The sequence below is a fragment of the Zosterops lateralis genome (assembly GCF_965231275.1).
Source record: "Zosterops lateralis genome assembly, chromosome: Z".
In the NCBI taxonomy this organism is placed as follows: Eukaryota; Metazoa; Chordata; class Aves; order Passeriformes; family Zosteropidae; genus Zosterops; species Zosterops lateralis.
In genome coordinates, this window is record NC_139800.1 from 54594460 (window position 1) to 54610117 (window position 15658).

At 41.3% G+C, this 15658-nt stretch overlaps 2 protein-coding genes across 2 annotated transcripts in view; both read right to left on the reverse strand.

The window, feature by feature from the left end:
* PGGT1B (protein geranylgeranyltransferase type I subunit beta) overlaps positions 1 to 2806 on the reverse strand; it is a 37005-nt gene extending 34199 nt beyond the window's left edge. The window contains 1 exon segment of the mRNA XM_083884366.1: positions 2672 to 2806. Within this exon segment, the coding sequence (XP_083740492.1) occupies positions 2672 to 2805 (134 nt within the window). The 5' untranslated portion in view covers position 2806.
* Positions 2807 to 3005: 199 nt separating this feature from the next.
* Positions 3006 to 11657, reverse strand: CCDC112 (coiled-coil domain containing 112). Its single transcript, XM_083884091.1, has 10 exons — positions 11601 to 11657; positions 11128 to 11243; positions 9924 to 10045; positions 8255 to 8344; positions 6867 to 6942; positions 5899 to 6289; positions 4657 to 5064; positions 3837 to 3932; positions 3214 to 3323; positions 3006 to 3136 (listed from the first exon to the last, which is right to left on the reverse strand). The coding sequence occupies exons 1-10, from the start codon at positions 11646 to 11648 to the stop codon at positions 3106 to 3108; spliced, it is 1488 nt and encodes a 495-aa protein (XP_083740217.1). The 5' UTR covers positions 11649 to 11657; the 3' UTR covers positions 3006 to 3105.
* Positions 11658 to 15658: the final 4001 nt, after the last annotated feature.

Below are 15658 nucleotides of genomic sequence, written 5' to 3' on the forward strand. Positions count from 1 at the left end.
AAACAACTCTTAGCAGCACCTGAGGGGACAGACACACGCCAAGAAGTGTAAAACCTTTATCTACAGCCACTTCCACAGAGGTCAGTCAACAGGACACTCCTCATGGCAGATTCAAACCCCTTTGTCTTCAAGCGAGGACAAAGATGACAGTTTAAGAATTCAGAAAGCATTTGAAGTGACAAATTTGAGAAAATTATTAAGTGTGCTACAAAGAGCATCATGAGGTACTAGAATCTTAAAGATTTCAGAGACTTGAAAAGTTGCATTCTCCTGCAAAACCTCACAGTGCTGACAATCAGTGTGTATGAACACTATCAGTCAGGATGCTTAAAAACTATTCTTGCTGCCAACTACTGTTGCATGCAAATAACTACAGATAAAAATAATTACAAAGGCTTTAAGGCAAGAAGTTGAGTAGAAAACATGAAATGAATTTTCTTTATTCTCCATTATTGTTTAACAGCCTACAGATTAAGTTAAAATGCACCAGCACAGTGAGGAAAATTTCACACTCCACCACCCTTGTCTGGTGAGAACAAACACGGTTTTCTACTGCAGTGCAGTGAAAAAAACCCCATGTGATAACTTTATTTTTTTATTTAACAAATCTGCCTTTAACTTAGTTGAGTTTCCCCATCCAAGTCAAAATAGAACCACTTTCAATTCAAACAAAATGGTAACAGCATTTCTTTCTGCAGCTGAATCAGCTCCAGATTTTCCTGAAGGTTTGCTGAACTCTGTGACCTTGAACTTGGCAAAAAGGGAAGCTTAATACCCTTGAAGTCAAACTGGAGACAACACATTTATGGTTCAATCCCCTGCTTAGAATTTGTCAACAGACAGTTGTGCACCCCTGCAGAACATATCTACATTGCCAAGGGCCCCTGAAGATCACTGGTCCCACCTTTTGAAGAACACAATGCCTCAGAGATGACCCTGAGAAGCCACGTCCTCAGGTGGCTTCTGAGGTGACTCCATCACTTCAACTGGCAAGCTTTCCATGGTTAACTCCTCTAACAGCAAAGAACATTTTTCCTACAGCCACACAATTCTCCCTGAAGTGCCTCATGCCCACAACCTCCTGCCCTGCCACCATGGTCCCTTGCAAACAGTACACCTGCATATTTCTTTGTAAGTAGTTTCCCACCAATGGAAGACTAATTAAATCCCTCCTTCTCTAGGCTGAAGACATCCCAGTCCTTTAGCTGTTTTCAAGTGTCAGTGGGGCTAAGGTTAGCTATTTGTGTTACTGCTCTAGTACATCTGCATGCTGTGTAATTTTAAGGCCTATACGCACTTGAGCGTAGGACGCCTAGACTTCCCTTGGCTGTCACCTAAAATAAATGAGAAAGCAGACTGAAACACCACCTAATTTTTAATGAATAAATGATTTACATATCTGCAATCAAAATTTCACAAAATTACAGAACAGCTGGGGTTGGAAAGGACCTCTAGAGATCATCTACTACAACCCTCTTCTCCTAAGGCAGGTTTACACAGAGCAGTTTCTATAGGATTGTGTCCAGGCAGGTTTTGAATATCTCCAGGGAAGAAAACTCCACAACCTCTCTGAGCAGTCTGTTTCAGCCATCAGTTATTCCCAATATGAGGATTTTTTTTTCATATTGAGATGGACCTTCCTGTGTTTCTGTGCCCTCTGCCCTGTCACAGGGACCATTAAAGAGTCTGGCCCCATCCTCTCACCACCTCTTCTTGAGGCTGAACAGGCCCAGCTCCCTCAACCTTTCCTCACAGGACAGGATGTTCCAGTCCCTTAACCATCTTCAAAGCCCTCTGCTGGCCCTCAGTAGTTCCATTTCTAACTTTTCAATATAAAGTTGTGTTATTTCACACACAGCTCAGCACTGTTTTAGTCCTTACATGTTTACACCACGTATTTGTGCTATTAACCAAAATAAAGCAGAATGACCTGATCAAAGCCATGGAGCATTCCTTACAGGATGACATGCTGGACATTACAAAATGGAAAGAATCTTACTATTTTAGGTTATCAAACCATCTACATGACTCCAACATTTTACCAAGTGCAGCTTGATAATCACACTACTGGTATTCTTACACTTCCAATGTAACTATCTTAAGCAAAGACTTGAAGACTATCAAATAACTACATTTTGAAGTCATTAGAGGAACAAATGTCCCGCCAATTCAAAGTGAGAAACATACTTCACTAGCATTTTCTCTTTTAAACTAATAATGAAGACTTAAAAATATTTGTTACATGGAACAAGAGTCTTCTGCGTGCCGAAATGAAGCTTAAGTGATTTATTTTAAAATGGCTTCCAGAACAGATTAGGAGAGTGAAGCATTGGATTTAAAACAGATTAGAAGGATCAACAAGTCTTCCCTCGTGGACGCCAAGCAGTTTACGTGAGCAGTGACTCCATCCCTACGCTAACACATTTTTTTGGGAGCCGCCTGTTGGTGGGCAAATTTACGGGGATGTTTTTTCCTTCCAGCCACGAGGCGCTGTTCCCTGCCCCGGAGGCGGCGGTGCTCCGGGAGGGCCTTCCCGCCCCCGCGGCCGCCCGGCGGAGCGGGCGGGGAGCGCGGCCGGGCCCGGGAGGGGCGGGGGGCGCCGGGCGGACACGGCGGTGCCCGTTCCGCCTCCCGCCGCGCGGCCCGCCGGACGAGCCCGGCCCGCTGCTACCTGCTGGTCTCCAGGGACGAGTAGCGCTCGGGCAGGATCTGGAGGCACCGCTGGAAGAAGCGCACGTGCCGCTCCCGCAGGAAGTCCAGCCGCTCCGGCTCCCCCGGGCACGGCGCCGCCGCCGCCATCTCCATCTTGCCGCTGCTGCCCGCGCCCGGCGCGCACGGATGGCGTCACCGCGGCGCCGCCCCGGGGCGGGGAAACGGAAGGGGAAGAGGCGCCTCAGTTCCCTGCGGCCGGGAGAGCGTGGCCGCGGCTTGAGGGGCCGCCAAACCGGCTTTTAGTGCCAAGGGACATCACAGCCGGCGCGTCAAACTCGACACTCCAAAAATGCAGAGGTAATATACACGCCATGGGTCAAGCCAGCTCGGTGCCGGCTCCCGGGAGGTGCTGGCCGCTGCTTCGTCCTGCGACAGAGACGGGCTGGCGCGCAGCTACGAGCCTCCTCTCCCGGCTGGGACAGCTCTGACAACAAAGGAGAAAGGCATAAAGTATAAAAGTGCACTGGTGTCACGCTGCGCGGCCATCGGTCCCCGGCTCACCTCCGAGAAAGGCGCCCGAGCGGTGCTGCGGCCCTCTCCTGCCTGCGCCCCTCCCGGCACCTGGAACCTCTGCTCCACCCGGGGGGGGCTGCGGGGACCCCAGCCTCCACCTCACAGGGAAAAAAGAACCAACAATAATTAGTCTTTGTCGTTCATCACAAAAGGAGTTCCGTGACGCTCACTGTAGAAGTGTCTCCACCGTAGAAGACGGTGACACCCTTGCTGTCATTAAATTCTAGTAATTTAAAAGGTTAAACTCTTGTAAAACCCAGTGTATGCAAAATGCTTCTGGGAGACAGCCTACTCATTTAACCAATGATAGAAAACTATCTGAAGAAAATAAAAGCCACCAACCATATTGCAGCTTACTTTTGTGACCTGTAGGCCTTATCCAGTGAAATACTACTATGAGATATATAAATCCTAGGGATTTTCCCCCCGTTTTTTAAAACAAAGGAACAACTATGCCTGCTGCAATTCTGTCTCCTGATAACAGGCATGACTTTTTGTTTTCCTTTATCAACCATTTAGATAAAACAATTGCTTTTTAGATCAATGAAAAAAAAGGTCTGCTTAAACCATCAAGTTGCACACATCTCTGGTTAAAACAAATGAAAAGTTACCTTCTCTCTTAACTTCGCCAATCTTTTTTCTTTTTCTTGTTTCTCTATCTCTTTAGCATGTTTCTGTAAGACCCTCAGCTCCAGTTTATGTAGATTCTGAAACATGAGTGGAAAAGAAAACTTTACTTTAGGAGTAAAACAGATGATATAAAAATACACATGCAGCCTTTTCACAGCTTGTTTTGGGGTTTTTTGGGGGTGTCTGTTTTTGTTTTGAAAATATTGTAATAGTTAAAGAATAAGGTTTCACTAGGCAGCTACATACATGCTATAGCTTGTCTTGTACAAACAAATTACAATCACATGGCTTTGAAAAAAAAAAGTAGTAGTTTAAACTCTGTTTATAAAACTTTAGTGTGAACGCTGACAATAATATCAATTCTCCAGTAATTGCATTTACATTGATATGGGATCTGACTTTGCCTAACAGGTACTGAAACCCACAAGGATATCCAAACAACTCTTTCTGCCTCCCATCTGAACACAACACTCAGGTCCTCTGACGTCTTCTTATTGAGCACAGCCCAAGTACTTTTTCCCAAATAAATTATTTACTGAAGAAATAAAACCACTTCTATATGGATAAAGAAATATGAGCTTGAGTAATCCTGTAGAATTTAGATACTGAAGAAAAGGAGAATCTTTGTCTAAAATCAAGCTTCATACTGTTTGTCTGCAATAGATGCCATTATTTGTAATGAATCAATAATGTATTTAGATGAATGAAACTTGGATTTTAAAACCTGTTTAACAGGTTATATTGTAGGAGGACATATCAAATTAAACAACAACATGCAAAAATGGAAATGAAATTACACACATGCTCTTGAAACTTGGAAATTTCTTCTGCACCAGTTTTCTTCCTTCTCTCCTTTTCAGTTTCCTCTCTCTTGTCATTTTCAAGCTTTTCAAGCTCCTCCTTTACTTTTTTTTGCAAGGTATTTCTTTCTAACAGTAACTTCACATGGCTCTGGCGCTCTTTTTGTTGCTTTTTCTCCTTCTCTTCTAGTTTTAGTTCTGACACTTGATCTATTGCAAATGCTACTACTTTCTGTTTCTTCCAGACTTCAACTGCAGCTTGTTTTCTTTTTCTTTCTTCTTCTCCTTTTTGCTTCTGAGCTTCTTCATGCTGTAGACATCTTTCCTTGAGCAGTTTTTCTGATTTCACTTTCTCCTTCAAGTTCCTTTCTTTTTCTAGCTGCTGCTTTTCTTTCCATTTTTTAATTGACTGCAAGAGACCATAGGAAAAAAAATCCAAGGTTTTCATGAAAATTTTACATATTCACATTAATTCAGAAAATTGAAAATTTTCATATTTACATTGTATGATGAAGACATTTGTTCTAAGGACACAAAATGTACACAGGAATTAGAAATCTACTGAAGGCAAAACTTAAACCAAAAAAGCACCTCTATGTGTTTTCTTTTTTTTTTTTTTTTCCTATTTTATGGATCACACAAGCAGGTTGAACAGATGTCTACTAAAACTGTTTCAGTTATAGCAATAATAATAACTTCGAGTAGTTATGAATGTTGAACCCAGTATGTTTTCTTAATGCAAATGTATTTCAGTTTTTACTTTTTTTTTTTTTTCAATTAACCTACTGTTTTATAGTAGTACTTATGCCAGTATATATTTTATTACTTGGATAGTTCTCGAGGGAATCATAATTCTGCATGTCAGTCTGTCTTAGGTGTATTGCTTATACAGTGGGACAGACATTCTTAGAGACAAATGTAACAGGAAGACAGGATCACTAACTGCTTTGGGCTTGGCACCTAACTTGTTAGATCCCCGAGTTCAAAAGCATTTATAATACAGTGTGGCAATAACACAGTCCTCTTCTCTGTGTTGTTAGGTCTTTGCTTGTATGTAATTATTTATTAAAGACAAATACTTTGGCAGACTGGGGATGCTAAAGACCTCAGTTAAAGACCATTAATTGTAAGAGAAATCTGCGTAGCAGTACTACCAGAGAGACGGATACAAAACCAAGAGAGTATGCATTTCAAAAATAAGTATGTTTTCTGAAATCTTCAAGTCTTAGCGGGGTTATTTTACCTCTTTCTTTCTTTCATGTAAAATTACATATTCTTGATACCATTTGTCATGCTGTTCTATATCCTCTTTTGTTCTTCCACTGAGATACTCAAGGGCTTCATCCATGTAAGACAGCCTTCCTCTATATTTTGTCCGTATTTTCAGAAAATTTTGATGATCATAATCATCCCAGCCTCCTTGCCAACCCCCTGTTCGCTGAAGAAATCTTTCAAACTCTACTACTTCTTCAGGAAGATGATTTTCCAGTGTTTTATCAACTGTGACCCTGGCTGATGGTAATTTCCAAACTTTTTCTGCTGTTGAGCTCCTTAATGCCCACAGTTCCACTTTCCTTTCAAAGAGACTAAGCTCGTTAATGACAGCTTTTTCCTCCTTCAAAAGCTGTTGATATCTGAAAAGAGACAAACAGTGAAATATAAGAAAAAAAATTCCAGTCTTCATTGTCCATTCACCAAAAATGAATTTTAGAATTGTTCAATGCCACACAAGAGCTATTCTTCAAAGATTAAGCACTGAAGTGGTAACAGCACAGCTGTAATGATCCAATAATAAAGCCCTACACAATGAGAATTAAGTTACCCTCTTACTGAAAGAACATGTTTATGGCACTCGTACAGTTAACTCAATCTCCTCCCGACACCAGTAGAGAGAAAAAGAAACCTTCCAAACCCAATTAGACAACATAACAACAACTAAACCCCCACAATCTAATCTCTTCTTCAGCCTCTCTAGAAAGCCTATTCATAGGCAAATCGTTATGTTGGAATGCTGCAATAGCTATATAAACTCTCTCTCTAAAAGGCAGTTTATCAAGATTCTAACGTTGACAGCTTGTGCTTTGATTTACGTACCACAAGAAAAACTACCAAAAGAGTAAATAGTAAGAACAGTTTACTAAAATAATGCAAAGTTTTCAGTGTGTCTTATAAAAGTCCTTTTCCGAGTAGCTGAAGCGTGCATAAGCGTACATTTGCCTCTGATCCTCTTTAAAAGCATTGATTGCATTTTCAATTTCTTCCATCATTTCCTTGATCTTGTCGACAACTAAAAGAGGAAAAGAAGAAAAAAAAAATCATATCACTTAAGAAGTCTACAGTCTTTATCAGCACAATCCAGAAATGTAGGACTTATAGAGACTTTCAGGACACGTATTTCTATGTAAAAAACAGCATGCATTTCCATCTCAAACAGCCTTAAAAGACAAACTCTTATATTATTCAAAAGGTGTGTTTAGGAAAGGACTTAGATAATTGGTTGCAAATCCCAGTATAAAAGTTTATTTCTCCTGAAGACGTCTCACCTTGACTAACCTTCAACTGATTCCCAAAATAAGACAGACTTATCCTAGAGTTCCACTTTTGATTTTTATAGCATTGCAGTTAGTGACTTAAACACACTCAACTCTGGTTTATACTGGACTACAGCAATCTTATTTAACCTGCAGGCCACTACTTTTACAAAACAGAGAAAGAAACATCAGAGTAAGACTTCGTCCTGTACCTTCAGCATGCTGTAGTCCTGACTTAAGACAGTAATAGAGCTGTCCAGAGAAGATATATTTTGCAGTGGAATAAAATCCAGCCATTAGATTAGACTATATTATTAGACTAAAATCTCTTATATCAGTATAACATCTCTATGGACACTCTGAATGCACAGTTTAACTAACTTGTATTTTGGTAAAGTTATATAAGCTAAACCTCATTTTTCAGCTTTCATGCCTTGTTAGTTCTTAGTATCTTGACTGACAGCTTAAGAAGATTATGATTTTTAATAGATAAAACACTGAATAAATGAAATGGGATACATTTTACTTACTCAGCTAGTAGGAGGCCCTCAACTTGAGCTCTACAAAAGGTAGTAGGTACCACATAAGGATGGTTCTTTCAGAGCCAATTTCCCGAAAGTTTTAAAACATCCAAACTGAACAAACTGCTGCAGCATTTTCTGTAGAATATTCCAATTTACATTTCAAACCATGTGGTGGCTAGAAATGAGTTCCCTGTAGAACCTACTCGGTTACCTCTTACCAGATCAAAGGGAGTTACATGGTAGTAGAATACCCAGTTTATTTTGCATAAGGCAAATGTTACAGATAGGAAATCTGGCTTTCAACAGCCTCAAGGAACAAACACACATTACTTGTAAGACCAAGTAAGTTTCTGTTTCCACAAAGAACTGCACAACCTTTCAAGATTTCTTAGGTTTCTGCCATTTCTAGATTTAGTCTTTCCTTTCCGGATTCCTGCAAAATTATAAAGACTGGAGGAACATCCCAAGCCTGCAGGAGAAAGACAACTATGCAAGAAACCCATCTGTAGAGGAAAATGTTTTAAGATCTGCCACCATGACTTACACTCTGGTGTAGGCTTCACATCTTTTAGTTGCTGCTGAAGTCTCTTCACGTTGCTTTGTATTTTTGATAGCTGCTGCAGGATTTTAGCTTCTGTTAAACAAAATAAGGTGCTCATAGTTCTAACAGTTTCTTTGTGCATTAAATTCAGTAAAAGAACAAGACCAATGAAGTGTCCGAAATAAACCAGGGCTTTGATCTAAGTAGGGGCACAAATTCTGTTTGATGATAAGAAACTGCCACAATATTAAGCATTTTAACTGGTAATTTCATGTAGCTGAACATGTGGTCCATGTTAGCTCCCTAAACACCATCAACAGATTTTAAAATTAATAGGTCTTATTTCTAAAGGAGAGCTTTGAAAATATTGTCTATGCTTCTAGAGTTTGGAGGCAGACTTTGACCTAGGCTTCAAAACACCCATTTATGGAGAGAAATCAAACTTTAAAAGTCTATATGAATGTACCACTTCAACAAGATTCATTTATTCGTTGTGTCAAATAGCAAAGAATCAATGTTTTCATGTGGTCCAAGCATGTGTGCACTTATTTTCATTGTTACCACTTGGCTCCTCATGAGTCCATAAATATACTATTGAAAAGGATGAAGTTCTGGCTACATCTTAGATACTAAGGAGCTGTATCTTCTATCCTAAAAGATTTGGATTAAGGAAAATACAAGTTCCTGCTGAGACCACAGAAAATCTTAAAGCACACAGATCATGCTGAAAGATCTCAACATAGAAAATGGGAGTTTGGAGGGGGATTGTACACTTTTTTATCTTTTAGGATACACTCCTTGACATCTCACATGCACTGCTCTTACCACTGTCCTCTTTATTATCTTATAGCATCATTTCCATCCATATGCCATGCTCCCTTCTTACTCATGGAAAAAATTCTGACTTACTAGCTTAGTCATTCCTCAAAAATTTACATTTCTTAAGGACTGCAAGATGTAAAGGATATTCTAAGATTCCTTAAATAAAATGCACACATCAGAACACATGAAAATTTGTAAGAAAGTATTCTCTCAAATGTTTCTACATTCCTTTTCTTTCTTCAACTTATTTTGATCTGTATCAGATGGCATAGCATGATTTATGTGACTATTGTTGAAAGAATTCAAATACTGGGAATAAAGGGAGTAACTTTGTTTCTTGAACTATATTATAAATCTGTAAATGGAACAGATACTCTTAGGACAGACTGTGTACCATCTCACAGCACTATCTGAACTAGGAATATTCATTGCCCAAAAACTCAAAAAATGCAAACACAGAACAGTTTAAAAGGATATTTAAAGGCAACAATCAGTGTGTGAATGTTGAGGTAAGAATATTTAGCTGGACCTTAGCTGGACTACATTAGGTTTTGCAATAAACACACAAAATTGATTCCAAGTTTCTTGAACAGTACCTTTCCACCACACTGGTTTTACATTAAAGATTGAAAGAAAACAGTTAATAACATATGAGGCCCAAAATGTTTATGCTTCTGAATTTTGCCAAGGACTGTGTGTTTATAAGCACATGGTGAAATGTACCACATCAGTATCTATCTTCCACCTAAGCTCATCTCTCTGTACTACTAATTTTTAAACCATTTACAAAAACAACAGTATATTAAAGGAAAAAAAAAAAGCAAATAAGCCCAAATAAAACCTCACTTACTTTCCATTTTCCTGCTGACAGTCATGCTGTGTTCCACTTCCTCTAGTAATCTGTATTCTACCCTGAAATCACTCTTCTTATTATAAAGGTGTCCAGTTTTGTCTTTTTCTATATTTGCAAGCCTAGGAAGTAAGGGCGTCACACTGAGTAAGGCACAAACACTCAGAAAAGCCCCAAGATTTTCCAAGCTTAGTGTGCAGGCTGTGTTAACAGGACTGTCTTAGATTTTATAAAAAATCCCTGGTTTGTCCTACAACTGTTTTCAAGGAAAATATTTCTGCAGCTGTAGGACTATACACCACAGTAATTCAAGAACTCTAACAAGAAATTAACAAGGAAATCACTCACTGGCACACAGCGGTTTACACACTGAAGTTTATGTGCATGCTTTCCCTCTGGGAGCCTTGTGAGTTTTCCCTCGAAAGCTCAGGCAGGCAGGCTGTATTAATGCAGTGGCACACCTAGATGGAGCCCCAGCACACACAACATTACAGAGGGACGCTGAGCCACAGTTAAATGGCATGCCTCATTTAGAGCGGCTTGGGAACATTTACATTAACCAGCAGTCAAGCCCAGGATCCAGGGTAATCAAGGTGAACTCCATTCAGTCTCACAGTGTAAAATACTGGTGTGAGACTTAAGTGCCCTGTTCAATCAGGATTCACAACTGCAAAGCTCTCCTTCAGTCAGATGGCCACATTAGCTATTCCCCATAAAGCTCATCTGCCTGAGATCTCCCTGTTCTTTCACCTGCCAGTGTAAGCAGACTTAAATCACCTATGTGCCTGAGCTGTCTCGAACCCTTGTTTTTCAAAACAGTGGCCTAGATATTCTAGATGAAGTCTTTCAATCTTCTGTTGCAGCAGATCCCCTTTTGTGGGTGTGTCTTAAGGGCTTTGGGTCCTTAGAGGGTAAGCACAGCTAAGTAGGGAGACTGAGAACTCAATTGTGCCACACAGAGTTCCCTCTCTGTGCGCCTAAGAGCAGCAATTCTTAGTAAATTCTTACTACATGACTAGCCTAAGTCTAAACGGTAATTCAAACAAGGGGGCATTTTTGAGTTTATAAGCCTGTCCCGAGCTACTGTAACAACCACAAAAGCCTAAAGATTTCATTGCCATGTATTCTTACTTTGAACCTCGAGTTAATAATGTTACCTCCAGAACAGAATGAAAGCATACTTAGGATAAAGTGTTTAACTTACTGAGCTTTTAGCTTTTCTGCAGTTCTTAAGAATTCAACTTTCTTAGCTCGTTCAGCTTTGATCTTCCAGCTCTGAAATTGTCGGCCAGCACCTGCAGTACTGGAACAGCTCTGATTCTGCAGATAACAAAATCAACTGTTATTTACTTTTTTTTTTTTTTTTTTTTTTTTTTTTTTTTTAATTCTCATTGGTTACTTGCAAGCAGACACCACCACAGTGCAGAGTTCGGTTTTCTACTGGCGCGATTCCAGTAATGTCAAGCGGAACGCGCAGGGAACTGGAGTGAGGAGTGACGCGCCCGCACAAACCAAGGCACCGCTCAACAGAGACGCCAAGCCCGCCATGCGGAAGGGCCGTCACGGGGGCTGGGTCCCGCGGCCGGCCCGGCACACCCGCGCGTCCCGGGGCTCCCCCGGCAGGCTGGGCTGCCCCGGGAGGCGCGGCCCGGCCGGGCCCGGTGCCGGGGCCTTTACCTGGAGCCGCCCGGCGGCCGCCGCCAGCGCCGGGGCCAGCGCGGCCATGTTGTTGCCGGCCCGCCCAGGGGAGGGGCGGCCCCCCCCCCGGCGTCTCCATTTAACTCCTTCTGCCCCGGCTCCCCTCGCCCGGCCCGGCCCCGCTCACGGCCCAGGGATTGCCTGGATCGCTCTCTTCAGGGAAACCGGGATAGACCCTCACTGCCCTCTCGGGATGCGAAGAGTTCCACATGATTCGATAAATTCTTGGGGGTGGGCTCTGAAGATCTTGTTCCTCACTCGTGTATGCAGATCATACTTTCAAATTAATTGCCATTTAACATTTCTGTGGAACAGAAGTAATTATTTATCCAGTGGCTTTCGTGCTAGAGAGGTTTTAGGAACTGGTGTTTTCCCAGCTGCAGGACACAAACGCATTCACAGATGCTGCCCCAAGGGCTGTGCTGAAATATTTTATTGCCTCATTGATGCTTTTAACAGCACGTTCTAGGTACGCTTTTCCTCCTATGACTGTACTTGTTCTCTTTACTGAATAGGAATTAAAAAGTAAAGGAGAGCATTTCAAAACATGGAAATAGTCTTCAGCATAAAATAAAGAGTGTCGTTCTCACAGATTGCTCCCTGAAAGGCCTGTAAAAGTATTCTCTTCTCAGCAGTGTTTCAAAGTCCTCTTTGCCTTGGCCTTCGCTACTGTGTGTAAGAGAAAAAAAAAAAAAGTAATGTGTGTTAGCACTTGCTTTCTTTTGTCAGCCCTTCCAAGTTTCCTTCCAAGTTACTGTGAGAAGCAAATTGGTCACGGGTTGGGGGCTGCTCTGTGGGAAGCACCAGTTTTCATAAAGTGCTTTAATAAGGTGTGTCCACTCATAGTGTAACTCAGGCACTGCTCAGTAGTCCACCAGTTTCTGGCTTTATCAGACAGTCTTTATGGCTGCTTTACTTTACTTGTGAGTTACTCAGAATCCTGAGGACTTTTCACAGTTGTTCTGGAAACTGTAGATGCGCGGATATTTCAGGCATCGGAACACAGTTAGATTTACTTCTGGCTTTGAGCAGCAGGGACTTGGGCTAAGGTCAAAGGCAATACTTTCCTGGGGTCCCGGGCCCCCCAGGGCAGTTTGGGGGGTTTTCCCTGTGCCTTGGACTCCAACAGACATCAAGTTGTGATGTGGTATAAAGATTAACCTTGGCTTTCAGCTGTGCCAGGATATTACTTCATTCTCTCTGTGGAGCAGAATTCGTTTCAGCCAGGATATGCCTGCTGTGGGGTCACCTTGACTGAAGAGTGGGGTCACCTGGAGCTCCAGGATTCCCCCAAGATGCTCCATCACTTGCTCTGCTCAGCAGGACAGGGGGAGAAAATGAGATGAAAAGCTCACTGGTTGAGATAAAGGCAAAGGCCACACTAGAAAACAAAAAGATTTATTCTGTAATTGCTCTTAGTAGGTGATGTCTGGCTACTTCCTGGCTACTTCCTGGGAATATGGCCCCAGCACATGTAGCAATTACTTCAGAAAAAAAAAAAAAAAAAAAAAAAAAAAAAAAAAAAAAAAAAAAAAAAACCACAACAACAACAAAAAAAACCCCACCCCTTAGCTTTTGTTTTTACATCATATGGCATATAGTATGGAATGTCCCATTGGTCAGTTTAGGCCAAGTGTTGCAGCTGTGTCTCTGTGTCTCCTTTCCAGCCTCTTGCACACTCCAAGCCTGCTGGCTTTTGTGGAGCTGTTGGAGAGACAGCCCTGATGCCACCTGAGCACTGCTCACCCAGGAGCCCAGCACTGGAGTGATCTCAACTGTTGTGACTACAAATACAAAGCATAGCTGCTGTTTGAATGTTAACTCCATCTCAGCCAGACCAAATACGACGCCACAACTCTTGGATGGCCTGTTTGCCAAACAGGTAAACAGCTAATCTGAATCCAGAAGCAGCAGTCTAGAGAATTACGTCATTTCCTTCCGACCTCTACCACATTGTTTTTCAGCTTAGTTTGGTATTTGAAGTTAATGAATCCTTGACTTCTCTGTGTGTTTTGCTTCATAAAATCTTCCAAAATTTGGCACAAAAAGAAGGGATGGAAATACACCAAGGAAAAAATAAAGTTGTTAACATTTAAAGGAATAGAGTATAGACAGTACAGGAGAAAAAGCAAATAACAGGATAAAAAGCTGTTAACCTGGAAGAGGCAATGCCAGCAATCCAACAACTGATCATGGTCACCTTATTTATGAGAGGGGCTTCATATGTCACAGCATTGATTCAGCGGTATCTGACATTTTCTGAAATCCTTCAAGCCAAATAGAGAAACAGGACTGCACCAGAACCTAATGTTCCTATCCATGAGATCCTTGAGGAAAACACCTGTTTCACCACAAGATATAAGCATCCCCAGAAGAAACACTTTTCTACCTACATGTTTCTCTTCAGAGTGCCTTCCCCCAACTCCCTACCCTCCCCACCCCCCGTCCCATTATATTGCTAACTTATTTCTGAGACCTCAACAGGGATACATTGGGGCAATTGCATAGCCCAGAAAAGACAGACACTGTAACTGAAGTAAACTGGAATTAGTTTAAAAGAGGAAGAGTAAATTAATAATCAGAAGAAACTAAAGCCTTTAACCCACTGAGTGCAACTATCCACTTGTAAAGGCATCCATAATATTGTCTAGTTATCCCACACCATAAAGGCATGCTGCTACCATGGGCTTTCCCTATAGTTTTGTTTTTGGAAATTGTGTGTCCATTCTAGCCTAGCCTCTTGCAAGCCAGAATTAAACAAACTCAGGACATGAATCAGAATAATAAGTAAAGAATAAATAAAATGGATATGAGTGCTGAAAGAAGCTGTTGCATGTAAATGGATGATATATGCTTATTCTGGGCAACTGTAATAATGGATTGGGGATATGGGCTGGATAATCAGAGTATGGAGGACAGCTGATAGGTGCACCTGGAGTAAGTGCAGTAGTGCAGCTGTGGGCATGGATCAAGATTCTGCACTAGGAAGGCAGAATGCTTTCATCTCTTCACCTTTTGTCCACCAGGTGTCATCTGAGAAGCACATGATAGCCGCTAAAGGCTTAGCTTTTGTATTTTCATTTGCTTTTAGAAACCAACACCAAGCTTTTAGTGTCTGTTGATAATAGAGTCGGCATTCAGCCCTTTGGATGTCTCTGCCCCTCTTTATGGGATCATCTGGCCCTATACCATCAGCTTCCCTTTGTTTGACAAGGACTGAGTGGTCATCACTTTCTCCTGTGAGTCCTGACCTAGAGTGCTGGCAGACCTGACAGCCTGGACACAGACAGGATTGTGGCTCTGCAGCTGCAGACCAGTGTCTGTGTCCCCCAGTACCTTCTCCTGCCAATGCCTAACTTGGCCCAGAAGTGAAGGAGCTCCAGACCTGAGACTGACATTATAGAATTTTTTTTTCTGTTCCCCAGATGAGTGCCTGTCCCATTCACCCCAACACATTTTTGCATAAAGCTGTGCTTTAGGTAGAAGAGACTTTGGTAGATGGCATGATGGCAAGGAAAGGTAGCTTAGCTTTCATGTTTTGTTCCCTGTAGGTGTTCCAAAGAAACTAAAAGCACAAGATATGAAAAGAGGTCTGGATTCAGTAACTTAGTTCTAGTATGTGTTTGTAGGAGAATATAGGTGGTAGGAACAATTAAAATAAAATAAAATAAAATAAAATAAAATAAAATAAAATAAAATAAAATAAATAAAATAGCTGCATTCTAAGTAACCACTGAAATATCTGCTCATGTAAACAACTTTCGCCTCCCCTCCCCTCTTCTCCCTTCTCTGTTTGAACCCTCATTGAAATCTAGATTTCATGGTAAAATTCAAATGGAAACCAAAGGGGAAAAGAATAATCCATGGAAAATTCCAAGGGTTCCAAGTGAACATCATTTTAGTGTTCTTCACTTTCTCCTGATATATAACTATATGAAATACAACTGAATAGTTATTAATCCTATTTATTCCTTTTCCCTCCAAGTCTTCCCTTCTTACTTTTTTCTATTGTCTAGATTTTTTAATATATTTTCACA

What these genes read in the sequence shown, in the direction of transcription:
- CCDC112 (XM_083884091.1), bottom strand. Translation starts at nt 11,648, where the DNA reads ATGGCCGCGCTGGCCCCGGCGCTGGCGGCGGCCGCCGGGCGGCTCCAG. An exon ending in CGGCCGCCGGGCGGCTCCAG is followed by an intron (nt 11,244 to 11,600) that starts GTAAAGGCCCCG and finishes TGTTATCTGCAG; the next exon opens with AATCAGAGCTGTTCCAGTAC. An exon ending in GCAGAAAAGCTAAAAGCTCA is followed by an intron (nt 10,046 to 11,127) that starts GTAAGTTAAACA and finishes CTTACTTCCTAG; the next exon opens with GCTTGCAAATATAGAAAAAG.